Source organism: Rana temporaria, chromosome 11 (assembly GCF_905171775.1).
Source record: "Rana temporaria chromosome 11, aRanTem1.1, whole genome shotgun sequence".
Taxonomy (NCBI): Eukaryota; Metazoa; Chordata; class Amphibia; order Anura; family Ranidae; genus Rana; species Rana temporaria.
Genome location: NC_053499.1, coordinates 29,794,813 through 29,818,925, shown reverse-complemented (window position 1 = coordinate 29,818,925; position 24,113 = coordinate 29,794,813). Strand labels below are relative to the sequence as shown.

The window sequence follows — 24,113 nt, the reverse complement described above, 5'->3', positions numbered from 1 at the left end:
GGATCCAGCGGAACTAGCAAACCATTTAGTGGGCTTATCACAACGTGTGGACGCACTTACTACTAATCTGACTGACCTCCGCTTAGAAAACGAGGCCCTTAGGAATCAAAATTTTGCTCAAGCCAGGGAGCAACCAGAACCGAAAGTCTGCCCCCCAGAATGCTTTTCTGGTGACAGGAAAAATTTTCGCCAATTTATCAGTTCATGTCGGTTAATGTTTGATTTACGTCCACGGACTTATTATTCTGACAGAGTCAGAATTTTGACTTTAATTTCATATCTTAAAGGAGAACCCAGAGTTTGGGCGGACGCCTATGTTGAAGAGCATGGCGATCTACTGGGCGCCCTCAATACTTTTATAGATGAAATGTCCTTACTCTATGAGGACCCTAACAAACAGCTTACCGCTGAAAATACCATCAGGAACTTGAGACAAGGAAAGAGACATGTGGAGGACTATATTTCAGAGTTTAAATGCTGGTGTCGTGAAACTTTATGGACAGATATAGCTCTCAGGAATCAGTTTCGCATTGGTTTGTCCGAGTCCGTCAAGGATGAGCTTGCACGCGTTGAAATTCCAGCATCTCTGGAAGACCTTATGCATCTTTCCCTCTCAATTGATAGACGCATTAGAGAAAGAAAGGCTGAACGAGCTAACTACTATCAACCAGCACCAATCAGGAGGGCCAGGTCACCTCCCAAGGAAATTCCTATGGAAGTTAGTACAATTAGAGGTCCACTGACCCCAGCTGAGAGACAGAGACGTAGAAGCAACAATCTATGTCTCTACTGTTCCGCCCCTGACCACATGGTCTCTGCCTGCCCCATTCTAAGAAGTAAAACTGAAGGTAACAACAACTTAAATGTTAGTAGTTTAAACCTAACAGAACCCAGAACTCATTCAAACATTAACCAATATATCTTTCTCACCCTTACTTTACAGTGGGACCAAGATAAAACCACCATTGACGCGATGGTCGATACTGGTGCTTGTGGCAATTTTATTGATTTAAGTTTTGTTAATTTAAATAAAATTCCTTCTGAGTTAAAGCAAAACCCCTTGTCTGTCACCTTCATTGACGGATCTAAATCCCCCTCTGGTCCAGTACTGTCTCAAACTGCCCCATTATTAGTCACATGTGATAATGCACATATGGAGAACCTTGTGTTTGACATCATCCCATCGCCCTTATTCCCAGTCGTTCTAGGGTTACCATGGTTACACATCCATCAACCAACCTTTCATTGGTCTAAAACTTCACTTTGTTTAGATTCTCCTTACTGTAAACATACTTGCTATCCCTCACATAACTCTCTTTTAAATAATGTAAACGCCGATGGTGTTCCGTCTTATTTAATGGACTTCTCGGATGTCTTCAGCAAAACCAATGCTGAGACACTTCCACCTAATAGAATTTATGATTGTCCTATTGATTTAATTCCAGAGGCTACTATTCCCACTGCTAGAATTTACCCATTATCACAGCCTGAACTGGGTTATCTCAAGGAATACCTGGATGACAATCTTAGAAAGGGGTTCATTAGACCCTCTACCTCCCCAGCTAGTGCTGCAATGTTTTTTGTTAAAAAAAAGGACGGATCTCTCAGACCTGTAATTGATTATCGTTTACTGAATAACATCACGATAAAGAATCGTTACCCATTGCCACTAATTCCAGAACTAATAGAAAGGCTGCAAACTTCCAAGATTTTCACAAAGCTAGATCTCAGGGGTGCTTACAATTTGATCAGAATTCGTCCAGGCGACGAGTGGAAGACTGCTTTTAAAACTCGATACGGTCTGTTTGAGTGCTTAGTGATGCCATTTGGTCTGTCAAATGCACCTGCAACTTTCCAACGTTTTATTAATGACATTTTCCGTGATTTACTGGACGTTTGTGTTGTGATCTATCTAGACGATATCTTGATTTATTCTGATACCTTTGAAGAACATACTAAGCATGTCAGATGGGTTTTAGACAGGCTCAGAACACATTGCCTCTACGTTAAACTCGAAAAATGTGTCTTTAGTCAGACTAGTGTTTCTTTCCTTGGGTACCAAATCACCCCGGAAGGAATACAGATGGACGATTCAAAAGTAGATTGTATTCTCTCTTGGCCAGTTCCCCAATCTAGAAAAGCCTTGCAGCGCTTCCTCGGCTTTTCAAATTATTACCGTAAATTCATTAAAAACTTCTCACAGATTGTGAAGCCCCTGAATGCGTTAACAAGTAAAAATACACCTTTCAAATGGACAAATGAGGCACAAGTAGCTTTTGAGACACTCAAACGATCCTATACTACTGCTCCAATCCTCCAACTACCCAACCCTTCATTCTTCTTCATTGTAGAAGTTGATGCATCACATTTCGCATTAGGCGCAGTACTCTCGCAGCAACAAAGTGTGTCGGAACCTTTACATCCAGTGGCTTTTTATTCCAGAACTTTAACCAGTGCAGAAAGGAATTACCCAATTGGAGAAAAAGAACTCCTAGCAATTAGAGATGCTCTAGCCAACTGGAGACACCTTCTTGAGGGTTCCACACACCCGATCACCATTTTGACAGATCATCGAAATTTGCAACATCTGAAGGCCTGCAAAACCTTGTCTGCCCGTCAAGTGAGATGGAGCTTGTTCTTTGACCGATTTGATTTTCAGATCTCCTATAGACCAGGTACACAAAACTTAAAAGCGGATTCCTTATCCCGCATGAATGAAGATTGCTCCACCGAGTTACCACCTCATTCTATCATTTCTGATAACCGATTTATAGGAATAACTACTTCCTTTAAACAGTTACTCTCTCAAACCATATCCACAGATGCTTCTAAGCTTCCTAATGGTGTTACAAAACAAACAGATGGATTATACACTTATAAAGACAATTTGTATGTCCCTCCAAAATTACGGTTATTATTACTTAAACAATTACATGATTCTCCATTAGCTGGTCATCCCGGAATCACCAAGACAATACATCTTGTTAAAAGACACTATTGGTGGCCCCAATTAACTAAAATGGTTAAAGAATATGTTTCTTCCTGCGAGATTTGTGCTAGCAACAAACCCTCTAGGAAACCACCATTTGGTCTTCTTGCCTCCCTCCCAATACCCAACAGACCATGGGAGGTTGTATCAATGGACTTTATAGTTGAGCTTCCCAGATCAAATGGGGCTAATACCATCATGGTCACTGTAGATCTATTCACTAAAATGGCACACTTTATTCCCTTAAAAAATCTTCCAACCTCACTAGAGACAGCAACAGCTTTCATAAACAATGTTCTAAAATTGCATGGATTACCTGCTCAGATTATCTCTGATCGAGGATCTCAATTTGTTTCCAAGTTTTGGAAAGCCTTGTGTAAAGCACTAAAAATTGATCATAGGATGTCCACTGCTTATCATCCCCAAACGAACGGACAGACAGAACGCATTAACCAGATCTTGGAACAGTATTTGCGCTGTTACTGTACTCATCTCCAAGATGACTGGTTCCAACTGCTTCCCCATGCGGAATTTGCATACAATAATTCAACCAGCTCTTCGTCACTACTCTCACCATTTTTTGCCAACTATGGGTTTCACCCAAACAGTTTACCAACTTCATTCCTTTCAAACAAGGTACCTGCAGTAGACGATTATCTCTCCACCCTAAAAAACACAATTCCAATCATACGGTCAAACCTAGAAGCTGCTCAATCACGACAAAAACGTAACTATGATCTTCATAGATCAGTACCTCCTGCTTACAACGTTGGAGATCTAGTTTGGCTTTCTACCAGAAATCTACGTCTAAACCTACCATCGAAAAAGTTGGGTCGTCAATTCATAGGTCCATATCCTATTTCCCAAGTGATTAACCCTAATGCAGTAAAACTACATTTACCCCTTGATTGGAAGATACATCCAGTTTTTCATGTCTCCCTTATAAAACCTTATGTACCCAATCCATTTCCCAATAGAATTGCACGACCTCCTCCACCAGTTGAAGTTCTGGGTGAAACAGAATATGAAGTAGAAAAGATTCTGGATTCTAGAAAAAGAGGCTCTGACATCCAATATTTAATACGTTGGAAAGGTTACTCCCAACTTGAAGATTCTTGGGAAAATTCTTCTCACCTTCATGCTCCCCGTTTAATTAGACAATTCCATCAGAGGTACCCCACTCGTCCTTCGCCTATTATTGGCACTGGTGGTGCCCCATTGAGGAGGGGAGTATGTAACGCCACTGGCGTTATACTAAGCAAGACGAGTACAGCCTTGCCTGGTACAGGCAGCTGCACTCGTCTCCTTGACTCTGTCGCGTCACTTCCTGTGCGTCGCGGCTTGCGTTCCACGCTGGAACGCGGAAGCGCGCCCAGCGTGTTTCCTCGTTTCCCGCGCTGCGCGGGCTATTTAAACTTGCAGCAAGGACGGCAGGGTGTTCCGCTATTTTGTTGGACCCCTGCCGTCACCTGCAAACCCCTGGAGCCTCACCAGTGAACCTGCTGCCTAATCCTGGGATTCTTCATCCAGCCCAGCCTGCTACAGAACCGCTCCAGGCTCTTCCAACCCTCCCCAGGCATCAGCACTTCAGGCATCCTTCTCCAGCTTGGGTCTACTGCTTACCTGGAAGCTTCACAGTTATCTTCAGCCAAGGTGTCAACTACAATTCCTCCAACTGAAGACAGCAGTACCGCAAGTATCCTAATACTGATTCAAATGTCATTTAGGCAATATTGAACTGAACTGCAAAGGAACTCTGTCTATTACTCTCTCCCTTATTGGCACTTGGCAAACTATATTATAGCAAACTGTGCTTTATACTCATCTCTAGGCTGTCCTAGGCTTGAACAGTAAGCATTGTACTGTACTAGTGATATTTACTTCAGTAATTGCCCGTATCCATTTAAGCAATTTGTTCAGATATACATATATACTTTCATATGAACTGCTAACGCTATTTAGCTTATGAAGTAATAAGCAACTGTTATTGTGGAATCTACCTGAGGTTGTGATGATTCAACCATTAACTCTTTAACCAGTTATAGAGTGACTCTTGGTTAATTCTGAGAAACCTCCGCAGCTGAGATCCAAATTAAATAAATCTATATCAAGGCAGGATCGTTACACCTGCGCCCGCCCAACGCAGGCTACGAGAGGTGCGCGTAAGTTGTACGTCCGGCGTAAATTTAAGCCCCATAAAGGAGGTGTAACTCAGCAGCAGACATGTAAAGGTCTGCATCAGGGAACAGAAGCCGGCGGTTTTTACGTAGTTTACGTTGGACGTGTGTCTGGATGGGCGTAGATTACGTTCATGGCGTAGGCAGTGATCCGGCGTATCTTAGGTAGTTGTTCCGACGTGGTTATGCGCATGCGCACGGGGATGCGTCCACGACACGACGCATGCGCAGTTCGTTCAACGTACTTGTCTGGCTCTCAAACCATCATTTGCATGGGGTCACGCCTCATTTGCATGGGTTTGCATGGCTCACGCCCACTTCCGCCTACGCCGACTTACGCCTTCGAAACCCAGCGCAGTTTAGGCAGCATTGGCTTTGTGAATTCCATGCTTGCCTCTCTGCGCTGCGTCGGCGTAGTGTACAGGAGATATGCTATGGCGGACTGTATTTAAAACTTTATGGTTATGATAGCCCCAAGCTTGGTACTGCTGCATGATAAACCAACACACTTTGACTTTAAAGGGGTTGTAAAGGTACAATTTTTTTTTACTAAATGGCTTCCTTTACCTTAGTGCAGTCCTCCTTCACTTACCTCATCCTTCGATTTTGATTTGAAATGTCCTTATTTCTTCTGAGAAATCCTCACTTCCTGTTCTTCTGTCTGTAACTACACACAGTAATGCAAGGCTTTCTCCCTGGTGTGGAGTGTCGTGCTCGCCCCCTCCCTTGGACTACCGGAGAGTCCGGACGCCCACTAACACACAGCTCCTTTCTCTATCTGCAACGTAGAGAGCGTCCTGACTCTCCTGTAGTCAAAGGAAGGGGGGCGAGCATGACACTCCACACCAGGGAGAAAGCCTTGCATTACTGTGTGGAGTTACAGACAGAAGAACGGGAAGTGAGAATTTCTCAGAAGAAATAAGCACATTTAAAACAAAATGGAAGGATGAGGTAAGTGAAGGAGGACTTCACTAAGGTAAAGGAAGCTATTTAGGGAAAAAAAATTGTACCTTTACAACCAATTTAATTTTTATTTTTTTTAAGTTATGATACACTTTAAAAGGTTTATACGACACTAGAATTTCCATAGAAATTTGACTCCCAGGTCATTTCGGACAATTGTTAAAGTGGAGGTTCACCCGAAAATACAAATTTTTAACCTTAGATTCATGCTCATTTTGTCTAGGAGAATCGGCTAGTTTTTTTTAAATCAAAGCAGTACTTACTGTTTTAGAGAGCGATCTTCTCCGCCGCTTCCGGGTATGGGCAGCGGGACTGGGCGTTCCTATTTTGATTGACAGTCTTCTGACAGGCTTCCGACGGTTGCATCCATCGCGTCACGATTTTCCGAAAGTAGCCGAACGTCGGTGCGCAGGCGCAGTATAGAGCCGCACCAACGTTCGGCTTCTTTCGGCTACTCGTGACGCGATGGATGCGACCGTCGGAAGCCTGTCGGAAGACTGTCAATCAAATAGGAACGCCCAGCCCCGAAGACCATACCCGGAAGCGGCGGAGAAGATCGCTCTCTAAAACGGTAAGTACAGCTTCGATTTTAAAACAACTAGCCGATTCCCCTAGACAAAATGAGCATCAATCTAAGGGTAAAAATATTTTTATGGGTGAACTCCCGCTTTAAGTGTGTCAAGTTGGGGATTTTGTAGCTCATTGTTTTTTTAGGGCATTTTCTGCCAACTTTTATTTAAACAAAAGGAAAGTAAAACTAATATCTTCCCACGTAGTTCTCACCATTAATACGACAAACAAACAATATTCAGCCTTGTGGCTCTCTTTGCAGCATTACTGTTCATTCCTTGGTCCTTCAGACCATCTAACACACAGTCCCAGTGCTAGTTCACAAGATGCTGTACCTCTGTCAGCTTGACTTCTTATCCTGCAGCTGCTACATCCTTCACAGGCTCGTTCCTTTGTCTGTCCTGACCTGGATAGTATGGTGCAGGCATGCGCCTCACAGCTCTCTTCACACAATGTCCCACTGTGCATCTAACAGGAAGCCAGAACACACCTGTGCCATTAGTGTGCTTGTTTCCTGGAAAACCTGGCCCACACCACCATATTAAAACAGTTGGAAGGCCTCTCCCTGCCACATAAAGAGGTATCTTGAATAATGCAATACACTAGACCAGTTTTTCTCCACATTGTCACCACAGAGCAACCTTTGAAATAGTTTTCAAGCCAATGTGAAACCCATTCTAAAACCAATTCATTGGTGGTCAATAGGACAAATGCTCCCTATTAAGGATGAGCTCCAGCGTGTTGACATAGTACACGTGCAGAGCCCGCCAGGAAGTCTGCACGGCGCTGTGCTAATCACAGCCAAGGAGACATTTCCCGATGCTCGGCTGCAGAGATCGGGAAATGTCTCCCTGGCTGTGATTAGCGCAGCGCCGTGCAGACTTCCTTGCGGGTTCTGCACGTGTACTATGCGAACACGCTGGAGCTCATCCTTACTCCCTATATTGGTGGTCAGTAAGAAGAATTTCCCTTACCTTGGTAGTAAGCGGAATAAATTATCCTTACATTGGTGGCCATTGGGAAGAATGCCCCTACATTGGTGGTAAGTGGGACAAACGCTCCCTTTATTGGTGTTCAGTGGGAAGAAAATCGCTTAGAGTGGTTGTCAATATGCCACCCTTACAGACAGCTAAACAGATCATCATTGTCATGCAGCTGGCTGTTCCAAGTGGCTTTGGTCCTAGAACTATGCAGGAACTCGCAAATTGAAGGTCAGTTAGCTACAGCTTAAAGTGGAACTTTAGTCCTGAGTGGGCGAACAGGCAGGAATTTTAATGCAGAAGAGACATGTTTTGTCTCTTCTGCATAAAATGTATTTACCTGTCTGTCCACCGCTGTACAGCGAGACCCGCAAGCGCAGCTCGTTGTACAAATTAGGCAATGCTAGATCTGTGCGGGAGTGAAGTCATCCCTGCCAGGCTATCCGAAGATGTCAGCAGGGCTGGACTGGGACAGAAATTTGGCCCTGGACTTCATACAGACTGGCCCACTTTGACAGGTCTCTCCCATGGCGGCCGGACAACTCCTGCACCCCCCTGGCCACCCAAGCCCCCTTTCCCCCTTCACTAGCCACTAGCCGTTCTATTTATTAGAGTAGAACGGCTGGTACTGGTACTCTTATAGGCAGTACCAGTGGGGAAGCTAGACATTATTTCACCCGGGACAAAGAATCAGTTCGGTGCCCCCCTTATGGGACAAGATTAGGCAGAAGTGAGAAACTCCCAGGCCATAGCTGTTGAGTCAGCTGTCCCCCCCCCCCTGCTCCTCTGCTCCTCCCCCTGCTTCTTTGTTCCCCCCAGGTGAGTGCTGTGGGGAGGGAATGACAGAGGAGCGGAGGGGGGAGGCGGTCCGCTGTCACTGAAGCCGGCCCACTGAGCCATCGGCCCACCGGGAAACTCCCTGTAGTCCCACTGGCCAGTCCATCCCTGGATGTCAGCGACTGGGCGGGGAACTCTGGGACACTGCATCACTGGATCCAAGGTGAGTATTGTTCTGCTTTAGGCTGCATTCACACCTGAGCGTTTTGTCACCTGAAGCCCGACGCCCCAAAACGCTAGAGGGGAAAAAATACATTATTCTCTATGGAGATGGTTCACATCTCCACTACAAACCGCCTGACGCTGAACGCCTGAAGCCCAAACAAGTTCTGGACCCTTTTGTCGCTCGAATTTGGGCGTTTAAGCGTTTTACATTGGTGACCCTAGACCTGTACAAAATCGCGGTAAAAAACACAGCATTTTGACGCGGCAAATCGCGGTAAAAAACGCTGCGTTTTGTCGCGGTTAAAAAAATGCCGCAAAAAGCTACGCTCAGGTGTGAATGCAGCCTTAAGGAGTCCCTAGAACCCCAGGGATCCACATAACCCTGGCTGAAAATAGCTGGACTAGACCATCCTACTTGTATATAATATAACTCTAGTCTATAACTTTTATTTTTTAGCTCTTACAAGAGTTGGAGAGAATTAGAATTTCTGCCAGATCTTTATTGCTGTTAATGTCCCTAAAGGGAAATGTTACTCCTACTACCTGTCTGTGAAAGCAGAAAGTAGCAGGAACTGGGAGTAATTCTTCCCAAAGAGAGGGAAATTAACATTTCTGACAGTTGAACTTAGGGTGTAACAGTCTATTAATATGGGTGATGGCTTAGGGCTAAGCACAAAGTTTAATACCAAGGAAATTGATGCAATGAATTTAACCAAAGATCTACTCCTATTACATGAGCTGTACATCAGGAAATCCAAAAACTATTAGCCAAACTATAGCTACAAAACATATTGGCCCAGATTCACGTAGGAGAGCGCATCCTTGTGCGGGCGTAACGTATCCTATTTACGTTACGCCTCCGCAACTTTGACAGGCAAGTGCAATATTCTCAAAGCAAAGTTGCGGTGGTGTAGCGTAAATAGGCCGGCGTAAGCCCGCCTAATTCAAATGTGGAAGATGTGGGCGTGTATTATGTAAATGTATTGTGACCCCACGTAAATGACGCTTTCTCCGAACGGCGCATGCGCCGTCCGTGAAAGTATCCCAGTGCGCATGCTCCAAATTAACCCGCAAAAAGCCAATGCTTTCGACGTGAACGTAAATGACGCCCAGCCCTATTCGCGAACGACTCACGCAAACGAGAAAAATTTTACGTTGTTCCGACGTCCATACCTAACATTGTTACGCCTCATCTACGCCTCATAGAGCAGGGGTAACTTTACGCCGGAAAAAGCCTAACGTAAATGGTGTATCTGTACTGCGTCGGCCGGGCGTACTTTTGTGAATAGGCGTATCTAGCTGATTTACATATTTCTAGGCGTAAATCAGCGTACACGCCCCTAGCGGCCAGCATAAATATGCAGTTAAGATACGACGGCGTAGGAGACTTACGCTGGTTGTATCTTAGAGAAATGTTGGCGTATCTGATTCTTTGAATCAGGCCCCAAGATACGACGCCTCAGACTCAGAGATACAACGGCGTATCTGGAGATGCGCCGTCGTATCTCCTACGTGAATCCGGGCCACACAGTATATTACCGTATATACACGAGTATAAGCCGAGTTTTTCAGCACATTTTTTGGTGCCGAAAATGCCCCCATCGGCTTATACTCTTTTTGCGCCTGCTCTCCCGGACTTTGGGGACCCGGTACCCGCCGGCCATGGATCCCCTGGACCCCAAACTTCGCACACCTATAGCCCCACTCTTCTGCAAAGTTTGTACGACCGGGTGGCACCAATTTTTCAAAGTCGGGCACCCCTTCCAAAGACTCCCATGTTAAACAGTAATTTCTCCGGTAACATTGGGGACCCAGTACCGGCTGGCTGTAGGTCCTCTGGACCCGAAACTTGGCATACGTGTAGCCCCAGTTCTCCTCTATAAGTGTGCAAAGTTTGCTGTCTGGGGGACCTACGCCCGGGGAGCACCGATTTTCAAAGCCAGTCACCCTTCTATATACTCCCATGTTAAACGTAAGTCTAGTCATGGACACAGTGAGGCATGGGCACAGTGAGGTATGGGCACAGTGAGGTATGGGCACAGTGAGGTATGGGCACAGTGAGGCATGCAGATGGACACCCTAGGCTTATACTCGAGTCAATACGATTTCCCAGTTTTTTGTGGTAAAATTAGGTGCCTCGGCTTATATTCGGCTCGGCTTATACTCGAGTATATATATATATATATATACTGTATATATATATATACTGTATATATATATATATATATATATATATATATATACACACGGTAACTTTATTTACAAATAAAACAACCCATAAAAAAATAAAAAACCCTGAACACATTAGCAGCACTTTTTACATCTTGTTTTAATCATTTTTTAAGCCACATAGAAAAATGAAGGGATTGAAAAGGTTGAGAATCTGTCAACTTCTTTTAATGGAGCGAGGAATAAATGCTTTTTTTACTAAAATTAATTGATTTGTCATTTCTGTAAAACTTCCCTCGACTGGTTACCAAGTTGCTTAAGTGGCCCTTGCGCTTCAAAAGGTTGGGCACCCCTGCCATAGACACACTCCTAAACCTTGTGGACGGCCTTCCCAGAAGAGTTGAAACTGTTATAGCCGCAAGGGGTGGGCCAACTCAATATTGAATCCTACCGACTAAGACTGGGATTTTTTTTATTTCATCTATAGCTATGATTAAGCATTGACACTCAATGCGAAACGCGTCAGCTGTTTATCCCACTGTGTGCTGATATCTGTAGTGCATTTTTTCCTGTACCCAATAAAGGGCACGTCTTTTTTCAAGTTACTGGAGTGCGGCTGTCCATATCCTTATTGTTTTTGCATAAGACTGGGATGCCATTGAAGTTCATGTGCGTGTTAGGCTGGGTTCACATTTCCATGCAGAGCGGCTCAGAGCAGCCGTCCGGTGCATCCCTGTTCACCGTTTCAGGTCTGATTTTGGTCCGAAATTTCGGGTGAATTCGGACCTGACATGGACCAGAAGACGCACAGGACTCCAATGCAATTCGCTCCGCATCCATCCCGGAGATGTGTGAACTGGCTCCATTAAAGTGGTTGTAAACCCTTATATGTGACTTCTACCTATAGGTAATTGGATGTGGAAAAACCACATCCAATTCGCATGTTAGAAGCCTGTGACCGTCTCTGAAACAGGAAGTAAACCCTGATGGGTTTTACTTCCTCTTTTGCTCCCTGCAAATAAAAAGCACAATGGGCTAGTATGCATAGCATACTAGCCCAGTATGTGTCACGTACCCGCAAAAGAATGCAGCGATGTCCCCTGTGTAGGTAGGGTTGCCACCTTTTCTTCAAGCCAAACCCGAATACTTTCGGCAGCATAGGGCAATGATTTTTTTTTCAGTAAACACTATAGGATTATAAAAGTCCTAGGACAAATTTGGGTGCCCCAAGAAGATCAGTAACATAGCGCACAAAGCGCGCCAGTGGTTGTGGCCAAATTGCTCTTGCTGACATCATCACCCCACCCTTCAGTGATGCCAAACCTGCCCCCAAACAGTCACACACACTGGCAACAGATTTGTGTATGACTATCTTGGTTACTTGGGGAGCCACAGTCTGGTCTGAATAATGTGTCCGGGTTTCAGGTGGACTAAAACCTGGACACATGATTCAAAAACCCAAACTGTCCGGGTGAATTCTGGACAGGTGGCAACCCTGGGCCATATTCCCGTAGATTGTAGGCGGGCGGCGCGTAAGCCATTTACACTACGCCGCCCCAACCTACAGGAGCAAGTGCTGTATTCCCCAAACACTTGCTCCGTAGTTTGGGGCGGCGTAGTGTATTTGGCCCGGCGTATCCCAGCGTAAATCCAAGGGGGCGGCTTCTATTTAAATTAAGCGCGCCCCCGATTCTAACGAACTGCGCATGCGCCGGGCTTAAAATAGCCCAGTGCGCATGCTCCAGTTCTCGGCATAAAACGTCAATGACGCCAACGTGTGCGTCATTGACGTAAAGTCGTATTCAAGAACGACTTAGGGAAACGACGTAGCCGATGGAAAAACACGACGCGGACCCGACGCCATACTTAACATGGCCTATGTGGGACTTGCGTAAACTTACCCCTCATATAGCAGGGGTAAGTTTACGCTTATGCAAACGACGTTAGCGACGGTTACGCGACGCAAATTCGTTCGGGAATCGGCGTATCAGGCTCATTTGCATAAACAAATGAGACCTGAACGTAAACGCCATCTAGCGGCGGGCGGAGTAATTACATTTAAGATCCGACAGTGTAAGTGACTTACAGATGGCGGATCTTAAGCGTATCTATGCGAAAATGATTCTAAGAATCACTCGCATAGATACACTGGCCAAAAAAGAGAGATACGATGGAGTATCCTGAGATACTCCATCGTAACTTTACTCAGAATATGGCCCCCTATGTGTAGGCAGCATACACCTTCTGGCCCCTCTTCCTTCCTGGCCGAGGACTCCGGCTCTGTGATTCGCCAGAGCCACGTGACATCACTCCCGCGCAAGTGCACGGGGTCCGCCATTAGCAGCACAGGCTAGGGAAGAAACGGCACTTAGTTTTGTTTCTTCCCTGCGCTGGTAAAGCATAGGGAATTGTGCATGTATTGCAGAATGATTTTTTCTTTTGTCTTTGAATGCACTTTAAAGACAACTTTGATGTGCTGGGAGGGAGATAAAAATAATAAAATCAAAATAGAAGCTTATTTGTGGTTTCATTGATAAAATTTAAAGCGGGGGTTCACCCGTACATAACACTTTTTCCCCCTAGATGGATGCTCGTTTTGTCTAGGGGAATCGGCTAGTTGTTTTAAAATATGAGCTGTACTTACCGTTTACGAGATGCATCTTCTCAGCCGCTTCCGGGTATGTGCTGCGGGACTGGGCGTTCCTATTTTGATTGACAGTCTTCCTGAGAGGCTTCCGACGGTCGCATCCATCGCGTCACGATTTTCCGAAAGAAGCCGAACGTCGGTGCGCAGGCGCAGTATAGAGCCGCACCGACGTTCGGCTTCTTTCGGCTACTAGTGACGCGAGGGATGCGACCGTCGGAAGCCTCTCGGAAGACTGTCAATCAAGAAGGAACGCCCGCTCCCGAAGACCCATACCCGGAAGCGGCGGAGAAGATGCATCTCGAAAACGGTAAGTACGGATCATATTTTAAAACAACTAGCCGATTCCCCTAGACAAAACGAGCATCCATCTAAGGGGAAACATTGTTTTATGGGTGAACTCCAGCTTTAAATTGCATGAAGACTACATATGAGCAAGCATGCGGTCATTGTTATTTTGTCGCCCACATACTCTGAGAGTTTGCGGCATTCTATACGGATCATTCAGGATTTCCTGTGTTGAGCTGCAGATTTGTATTATAAAATAAAATATAAAAGAAGACATATTTTTCATGGTCATAGAACACATACTGTATGTATAATGACAATTTAAAATAAAGAAAGCATGCAATGCTATGGTAGCCCGTTGATTAGTATACAGGTGGGTCTTCTTTATTATTGCAGATCGCACATTAAATGAGGAATTATATTTTGTATATTTATTTATTGATAAAGGTGAAGACATGACAGCACATTTCTGGTGGCAGGGCTAAGCATTGCACTTCAGATACAAGGCTCTTCCCCATCACATGGAGAATGGATCACCCGGACAACGCCTGATTATTATAATTTTTTTTTGTACATGACCATTGCACAGGGCACCGAGGTCCACTCTAGCGGGCAGAGAGTTAATACAAATGACGTCACCGATGTAAACAAGGGCTCATGGGTTGCCACGGTAACGTTCCTCGCTGCGGACGCCAGGTGGCGTCTCTGGGTCGGATGAGCTCGGGGATCGGCTGGTGCTGTCTGTTTCCTTTAGGCTGCCTGAGCGACATGTTAGGAGGGGAGCGGGCGGCGGCGGTGTGTGCGCGGCGGGACCGAGCAAGCCCAGGAGCCCGCGCTGACAGGACTAGTATGGGCTCCCCCGCGACCTATTGAGAAGACAGAAGACGCAGGACAGGCCCCCTCTTCCCCCGAGCCGCCCGGGGTGTTTTGGAGGGTGGGAAGCAGGAGGACGGTGACGGAGCTCAGGGCCGGGACAAGATGGCAGCGGCCGGCGCGAGCTGAGCATGCAGAGGGGCCCCGCACACTGCCTGACATGTCCGGCACAGCCCTGCACGCTGCACCTCCTGCTGCTCTATGAAGGTAAGTCTGGGGGGGACACCTACCCACCGAGCGACTGAAATTAGGGACTCATAGAGAGAGAGAGAGAGAGACATGTACACAGAGCGGAGAGCTGTACCTTCTAGAGACTATTACAAGGAGATCCCGGGGTGGCTACTACAGAGAGGAGAGGGGAACTACTACAGAGGGGAGAGGGGGACTACTACAGAGGGGAGAGGGGGACTACTACAGGGGGGAGAGGGGGACTACTACAGGGGGGAGAGGGGGACTACTACAGGGGGGAGAGGGGGACTACTACAGGGGGGAGAGGGGGACTACTACAGGGAGGAGAGGGGGACTACTACAGGGGGGAGAGGGGGACTACTACAGAGGGGAGAGGGGGACTACTACAGAGAGGAGAGGGGGGACTACTACAGAGAGGAGAGGGGGGACTACTACAGAGAGGAGAGGGGGGACTACTGGAGAGTGGGGACTACTACAGAGGGGAGAGGGGGACTACTACAGGGGGGGAGAGGGGGACTACTACAGAGGGGAGAGGGGAACTACTACAGAGGGGAGAGGGGAACTACTACAGAGAGGAGAGGGGAACTACTACAGAGAGGAGAGGGGGACTACTACAGAGAGGAGAGGGGGGACTACTACAGAGAGGAGAGGGGGGACTACTACAGAGAGGAGAGGGGGGACTACTACAGAGAGGAGAGGGGGGACTACTACAGAGAGGAGAGGGGGGACTACTACAGAGAGGAGAGGGGGGACTACTACAGAGAGGAGAGGGGGGACTACTACAGAGAGGAGCGGGGGGGACTACTACAGAGGGGAGAGGGGGGGACTACTACAGAGGGGAGAGGGGGGGACTACTACAGAGGGGAGAGGGGGGGACTACTACAGAGGGGAGAGGGGGGGACTACTACAGAGAGGAGAGGGGGGACTACTACAGAGAGGATAGGGGGGACTACTACAGAGGGGAGAGGGGGGGGACTACTACAGAGGGGAGAGGGGGGGACTACTACAGGGGGGAGAGGGGGGGACTACTACAGAGGGGAGAGGGGGGGACTACTACAGGGGGGGAGAGGGGGACTACTATAGAGAGGAGGTGGAGGGGAGAGGGGGACTACTATAGAGAGGAGGTGGGGGGGGAGAGGGGAACTACTATAGAGAGGAGGGGGGGGAGAGGGGAACTACTATAGAGAGGAGGTGGGGGGGGAGAGGGGAACTACTATAGAGAGGAGGTGGGGGGGGGGGAGAGGGGAACTACTATAGAGAGGAGGTGGGGGGGGAGAGGGGAACTACTATAGAGAGGAGGGGGGGAGAGGGGAACTACTATAGAGAGGAGGTGGGGGGGGAGAGGGGAACTACTATAGAGAGGAGGTGGGGGGGGAGAGGGGAACTACTATAGAGAGGAGGTTGGGGGGGGAGAGGGGAACTACTATAGAGAGGAGGGGGGGAGAGGGGAACTACTAGAGAGAGGAGGTGGGGGGGGGAGAGGGGAACTACTATAGAGAGGAGGTGGGGGGAGAGGGGAACTACTAGAGAGAGGAGGTGGGGGGGGAGAGGGGAACTACTATAGAGAGGAGGTGGGGGGGGGGGAGAGGGGAACTACTATAGAGAGGAGGTGGGGGGAGAGGGGAACTACTATAGAGAGGAGGTGGGGGGAGAGGGGAACTACTATAGAGAGGAGGTGGGGGGAGAGGGGAACTACTAGAGAGAGGGGGTGGGGGGGGGAGAGGGGAACTACTAGAGAGAGGAGAGGGGAACTACTAGAGAGAGGAGATGGGGGGGGGAACTACTAGAGAGAGGAGAGGGGAACTACTTCAGAGAGGAGATCAGGGGGGCTACTGCAGAGAGGTGATCCTGGGGGGAGATCAGAGGGGATACTACAGAGAGGAGATGAGAAACTACTACAAGGAGGGGATCCCAGGGTGGCTACTACAGAGAGAAGTTGGTGCAGAGGTGAACTACAGAGGTGATCATGGGGGGAGAGGGGAACTGCTACAGAAAGCTGATCCTGGGGGAGTTCAGGGGGCTACTACAGAGACGAGATAGGGAAATTACTAAAGAGAACTGATGGGGGGGGGGGGGGGGGTGCACCTTCTAGAGATCGGGGCTTCTACTGGGTTGGGGGTGCTACTACAGAGAGGAGATGGGAAGAGGGGAAACGACTACAAAGAGGAGATCCCGGGGTGGCTACTACAGAGAGGAGATGGAGGGGTACAACTACAGAGAGGAGATCGGAGAGGGGCTTATTCAGAGGGGGAATGGGGGGGGGGATGCTACACAGAGGAGATTGGGAAGAGGGGGATGATGCTTCACAGAGAGGAGTATTGGGGGGGGTTCTACAGAGAGAAGATCAGTGGGACTGCTGCAGATAGGAGGTTAGTGGTCTTTTACAGATGTAGAAATCTACAGAGAGTAGATAGGGGGGGACTACTACAGGCTGGAGGGAAGGCACAGGACATCTATAGGGTGGAAGTGAACACTGAGGGGTTTATAGGTAGGAGCCCTAGGAAATGCAGATTCATGGCTTTTACAGGTTGGTGTGGTACAGAGAGGAGACTGGAGGGCTCTAAGGGATTGCTTCGAGGAGTAGAACTATATTATCGGAGGAGGAGGATTAGGATACGTAGGATAGAGAAGTGGGATTATATAAGGGGAATGCACTGAGGTGGGAAGGATTGAGATCTAAAATAAAAGTGGGGTAACATGAAGAATAAAACTGATATAGAGGAAGGCTGAAAAGTTGGGAAAGGGAAGGTGGATCACAGATGGAAAGATGTATAGAGACATGGAGATTATGCAATACTTTGGAATATAAATAGGCAGTGGGCGACTAGAAGCAGGGTGGGGTATAAATAGATGGGCATGGGGAAATTTTGCAGCAACGTACTTGAGGAGAGTGAAAAGTGGGGGGTAATGAGGTGGCAAATAGAAACCCTGGCCGGCCATACATTATACAAATGTTTTATTTGATTTCCTTTACCTTGAACAATGTAGTGCCAGGGCCTGTCTGACTGCATACAAATTTAGAAGCATTTTAGGTTTGACCTCATGTTGTATGGTTTTGGTAAATCTAAAGGAAATTTTATATAGATAATGATATACCGTTTATACTCGAGTATAAGCCGAGTTTTTCAGCACATTTTTTTTTGGTGAAAATGCCCCCCTCGGCTTATACTCGAGTCACTTTTTTGCGCCTGATCTCCCGGACTTTGGGGATCCGGTACTGGCCATAGGTCCCCTGGACCCCAAACTTGGCACACATGTAGCCCCACTCTTCCTCTACAAGTGTGCAAAGTTTGTTGTCCGAGGAGCACCGATTTTTCAAAGCCGGGTACCCCTTCCATAGACTCCTATGTTAAACGGTCATTTCTTCTGTGAATTTGGGGACCCAGTACCGGCTGGTCGTAGGTCCCCTGGACCCGGAACTTGGCACACGCGTAGCCCAGCTCGTTGTACACGTAGCCCCATTTCTCCTCTACACGTGTGCAAAGTTTGTTGTCTGGGGGACCTACGGTTGGGGAGCACTGATTTTTGAAACTCCGGGCACCCCTTCCATAGACTCCAATGTTAAACGTCAGTCTAGTCATGGGCACAGTGAGGCATGCACATGGGCACAGTGAGGCATGCAGATGGACACCCTCGGCTTATACTCGAGTCAATAAGTTTTCCCAGTTTTTTGTGGTAAATTTAGGTGCCTCGGCTTATATTAGGGTTGGCTTATACTTGAGTACGGGAGATAGATAGATCGAATGATATATAGATATATATCGCAGAAAGGGAATTGTTAAGCGGAAGCAAAAAGACATCAGGGAGGTGTAATCTAGGAGATGTAAAGTTGTAGAGGGTGTAACAAATGTGGTGTGACTGGGAGGTAAGACTGTAGAAACGTGTTTTTGGGAGACTTGGCTTCAGAATGAATTGGGACAAAGCAGCCGTGCATTATGTTGGAAAATGTGTTGATCTACTGGTTGTAAGACCTGATCTACTACATGTGGGAGACTCTGTTTTCTTTTAGGTAAATTGCTGTGGGGGTTGACATAAGATTGTCTGAGAGTCCTTGGCTGGAATAGGTCATAGTCGCTGATACAGTAAAACCTTGGATAATTCGTTCCCGAAACAGGCTTGTAATCCAAAGCACTCGTATATCAAAGCAAATTTCCCCATAAGAAATAATGGAAACTCAGATGATTCGTTCCACAGCCATTTATTCATAGGTCCTTCAGTTTATAGTCCATATAAAAAGATTATAGCAATGTGATAAGTTGTGTAACCATAAAATGTTCATCCACCAATGGAATCCTCCACATGGGGATTAGAAGCAAAATCAAGCAGGAGCTACAGAGTATAAGAGAGAAGAGAAGCGCCTCTAAATGTAGCAATATGTTGCTAAATGTTGTACCTTCATTAAGTGCTGGTTCACACTACAGCGACTTGGGATCCGACTTGCCAGACTTCAAGTTGCCCCAAGTCGCTGGACATAAGAAATTACATTGAAGTGAATGAGAGTCTTATAGGTAGATTCACAGAAAGTTACGCCGATGTATCAGTAGATATGCTTTTGCAAATTTAAGCGTATTCTGGAAACCAGATACACTTAAATTAGGCTAAGATACGAGCGGCGTAAGTCTCCTACGCCGTCGTATCTTAGGGTGCATATTTACGCTGGCCGCTAGGTGGCGCTTCCGTTGAGTTCGGCGTAGAATATGCAAATGACTAGATACGCCAATTCATGAACGTACGTGCGCCCGTCGCAGTAAAGATACGCCGTTTCCGTAAGAGGTACGCCGGCGTAAAGATAAAGCTGCCCCCTAGGTGGCCTAGCCAATGTCACGCTTCACTCGCTCGGCCTCCTGGCTCTTTTTTAACATCCTCAACGGGGATGGTAAGGAAAGATAGACAGAAAAAAACTGCGCCAGCAATATTAAACCAACAACCGAAAAGGTTGGGGTGATGAAAAATAATAATGTCCCAAAGTACAATGGATAAATCTCAATATGTATCCATAAACATGACAAATGCCACCACTGTGAATCTTGGAATACGTGAGAGCCTGCCAACTGATGGAAAGCAGCTTACCAGAAGGGCAAGCTTAACCAGCGTTAACACAATGCCCGGCCATGGTCTCCGTCCACAGGATTGGAACCCCAAACAGAACTTCTTCCGATAATGAGGGTGCTAGGCTTTTACATACACGCAGTCCATAGGCACATGAGAGGAAAGGAGACCATAGCACAATTTCGTATAAAATAATTTTTTAAATAAAAGTAATGTACTTACAAAAGTTTATCTTTAAAAAGCATGTAAACAATGCCGGCCGGCACTATAGGAGCCCTTTCTCCTTCAAATCGACGCCGTGACGTCCCTGTACGCCATCAGACGCGTTTCGTCATACGCAGACGTTTTCAATGGGGATGTGTGCTACAGCTTAGGTTTGATGACGCCTGTTATAATCTCCTGTTTTCAACTCTGGGTTTTAGCTCACCACTTAGTCCAGTTTCACTTGGTCAGAGTTCCAGCGAGCAAAAAGGTGGCAACCTTTCCGGTTGTTGGTTTAATATTGCTGGCGTAGTTTTTTCTGTCTATTTATTCTGTGTTTATCCCACCTAACTGCAGCCTTTTTTATCCATTTCTTATTGGTTTATGATAGCGCAGTTTTTTTGTACTATGGTAAGGAAAGAGCCTGGATGTCAGAAGTAGGGTTGTCCCGATACCGGTATCGGTATCGGGACCGATACCGAGTATTTGCGGGAGTACTTGTACTCCCGCAAATACCCCCGATACCTAAATAGAATACATGACATGGCTGGATATAGGGGGGACATGGCTGCATATGTGGGGGGACATGGCTGCATATGTGGGGGGACATGGCTGCATATGTGGGGGGACATGGCTGCATATGTGGGGGGACATGGCTGCATATGTGGGGGGACATGGCTGCATATGTGGGGGGACATGGCTGCATATGTGGGGGGACATGGCTGCATTTGTGGGGGGACATGGCTGCATTTGTGGGGGGACATGGCTGCATTTGTGGGGGGACATGGCTGCATTTGTGGACACATTTAAAAAAAAGTATCGGTATTCGGTATCGGCGAGTACTTGAAAAAAGTATCGGTACTTGTACTCGGTCCTAAAAAAGTGGTATCGGGACAACCCTAGTCAGAAGTGTGCGCAGGCGCCGTCTAGAGCTACAAGTTCGGCAATTTTCGGAGGCAGGCGCCACGCCTGCGCAGTACAGGGTGAGGGGCATAATCCGCCGGGGGAGCTTTTTCGGCAAGACACCGGCACTAAATGTAACTGTGTTGCTAAACTTGGAGGCGCCTCTCTTCTCTTTTATACTCGGTTGTAACATGACGATACTTTTTTAATTGTACAAGGTTTTATTGTATTTTAAAGTATGGCAATAGGCATTTGATTGTATACACAACGTTGTGTGACCATACCAGGCAACATAAATCTGTGTGAGAACACAAAGCACATCGTTTTCTATATTGCGTATCAAGATCTCTTGACATAATAATTCTGAAACAAATGGAGCCTTTTTCCTTCTGTACGTGTCTTTTTTTTGTATTGCTACTTTGTGTTCATCTGCAGCGTTTCCTTCAGATATGTGATATTCAATATTAAAGAGGCCATTGTTTATTTTCACAACCTGTTGTCAATGATTACAAAACAAGAAAGAAAAGACAACACAGCAACAGTTGCCAGCTCATGTCAAGGGAACCAAAATACAAAGCAAATTACAACTTTTGCCCGACTGTTTCTCATGGTGTTTTTCTTCCCAAGCTTTATCAAGTGTGATCCTATGTGGCAGATGCTTTTAGCATTTATTCCCATGTGTTCAGCTGCTAGAAAGACCTTTAACCCTCTATTCTTACTCTTAACCTTTGGGGGGAACAGACCCCCGGGGGCCAGTTGTGATTTTTGACTCCTTGGTTTAGATTTCAGGGGATAAAAAAACATGTAAATCTCACTATTCTCTGCCCTCCCAATAAAGGCTTTATAGGTGTGTAGCTTGTTTTATGATGATGTTGCTTTTTTGTGCTCATCAGAGCAGTTGTGTCAACATGTTGTGGCCTGGTGCATTCACAGAGGGTGGAGATGGAGAGGAGGGCGTGAATTGGGTGTCAGCAAAGGACTGCTGAGCCCAACACATTCCACAAACTTCTAGGAGCTCTGATCAGATACGCCAGTGAGAGAGGCCGCTCACTGAGACGTTGCCCCATATAGAAATGCACTCATCAAACCCCCCCCCCCTCCCCCTTTACATCCTGTTTTCTCTTCATTATCGTAGATCCCCTATCTCATTTCAAGGCTCTCTCTTTACATTATAGCTAAAAAGAAACAAAAAAGTCTACCAATAATTTTTTCAATGCACACTTTTCTTCTGAACGCTAAATTCCGCCTTGTCTTCATCATGTCACTTCCAGCTCTTCTTCCAGCACATGCTCCATAAATCTGCGCAATACTTTGCATGTAGACATTTTTGCACACAGTCGGGCCTTTGAATATCTGTGTATCCATACTTCACAGGATGAGAAGAGCGGATCTAAAAGACGTCAAAGGTTTTTGAGCGTGTGCGTTGGTTACTTCTTTTTGTTTGTGAAGATCAGGAGGTTATGGGAGAGTTGGCATGTTGGTGGTAAAATGACGAGAACACTCGTATTGTTTTTTTGTGCCGCAAGGATCTGTAATATCGACGCTCTGTTTGGCAGTTTATTGGTTGTTTTAGAAGTTGCTCCGCTAGATTTTTAAACTTGAGCATGAGGTGTTTGTAAAAAGAGGGTGCGTAATTTTTTATTATACAGGATGTACATGGCGCCAACAGTTTGCGCGGAGATTTACAATATAATGGTAGACGATACACCAACAATACAATTCAATATAAGAGGGTTAGAAGGGGCCCTGCTTCTGCACACTTACAACGTGAGGCCTCGTACACACGACCGAGGAACTCGTCGTAAATGAAACAACGTTTTCCCCGACGAGTTCCTTGTTGGGCTTGTCGAGAAACTTGACAAGCTTTCTTTGCGTACACACTGTCAAGATCAAATCTCATCGTTCTCAAACGCGCTACCACACATACAACGGCAGGGGAAGTTCGATTCCACTGGCACAACCCTTGGGGCTGCTTTTGCTAATCTCATGTTACTGCGTGTTAAGTAAAAGTTTGGTAAGAGACGATTTGCGCTTTTCAGTCTGTTACAGCGTGACGAATGTGCAATCTCCATTACAAACGCTACTTTTACCGAAGGTGCGCTCCCGTCTCATACTTTATTCTGAGCATGCGTGGGTTTCTAAGCATACACACGATCGTGTTTCTCGTCGTAAACCAGCCCGACGAGGAACACAACGAGGAAATTGAGACTCCCGACGAGGAAAAATTGTTTTTTTTTTTTTTTTCTCGTCGAGTTCCACAACAGTTTTCTCAACGAAAAACGTACACACGACCGTTTTCCTCTGCAAAAAAGCACTGCCAGCAAGTTTCTTGATGGATTCTTTTGAGGAAAACGGTCGTGTACGAGGCCTAAGAGATAAAGTATTGACGTTTTTTTTACGTCTTCTTTATTTCTACAACATAACATTTAAGGTTGTAAAGGTACTATTCTCCCCCCCCCCCCCCCCCCCCCTAAATAGCTTCCTTTACCTTAGTGCAGTCCTCCTTCACTTACCTCATTTGCTTTTAAATGTCCTTATTTCTTCTGAGAAATCCTCACTTCCTGTTCTTCTGTCTGTAACTCCACACAGTAATGCAAGGCTTTCTCCCTGGTGTGGAGTGTCGTTGCTCTCCCCCTCCCTTGGACTACAGGAGAGTCAGGACGCCCACCAACACACAGCTCCTTTCTCTATCTGCAACGTAGAGAGCGTCCTGACCCTCCTGTAGTCCAAGGGAGGGGGAGAGCACGGCACTCCACACCAGGGAGAAAGCCTTGCATTACTGTGTGGAGTTAGACAGAAGAACAGGAAGTGAGGATTTCTTAGAAGAAAGAAGGACATTTTAAAGCAAAATGGAAGGATGAGGTAAGTGAAGGAGGACTGCACTAAGGTAAAGAAAAAAAAAATTGTACCTTTACAACCCCTTGAATGAATTTTACCACAAAAAAAAAGTGTTTGAGAAAGAAGCTTTTAAAGAGCAGTATGGCCAAAGCTCTTTTTGTTGATACTTCTCTTGTGAGTCACATGAGTGACCTGTGCTCTCCTGTGACCCAGAATCACTGACAGCGGGCTAAAGCAAGCAGCTTCAGGCTCTTAATTTATCCCGATGATAATTTCAG

General features: G+C 46.5%; 1 protein-coding gene across 3 annotated transcripts in view; it reads left to right on the top strand.

Moving 5' to 3' along the window:
- The first annotated feature begins 14,515 nt into the window (after positions 1 to 14,515).
- Positions 14,516 to 24,113, top strand: part of HIPK3 (homeodomain interacting protein kinase 3) — a 176,181-nt gene continuing 166,583 nt past the window's right edge. For all 3 annotated transcript variants that reach the window (XM_040328293.1, XM_040328292.1, XM_040328291.1), the window contains exon 1: positions 14,516 to 14,862. In XM_040328293.1, the coding sequence (XP_040184227.1) occupies positions 14,787 to 14,862 (76 nt within the window). In that variant the 5' untranslated portion in view covers positions 14,516 to 14,786. The remainder of the gene's footprint in view (positions 14,863 to 24,113) is intronic.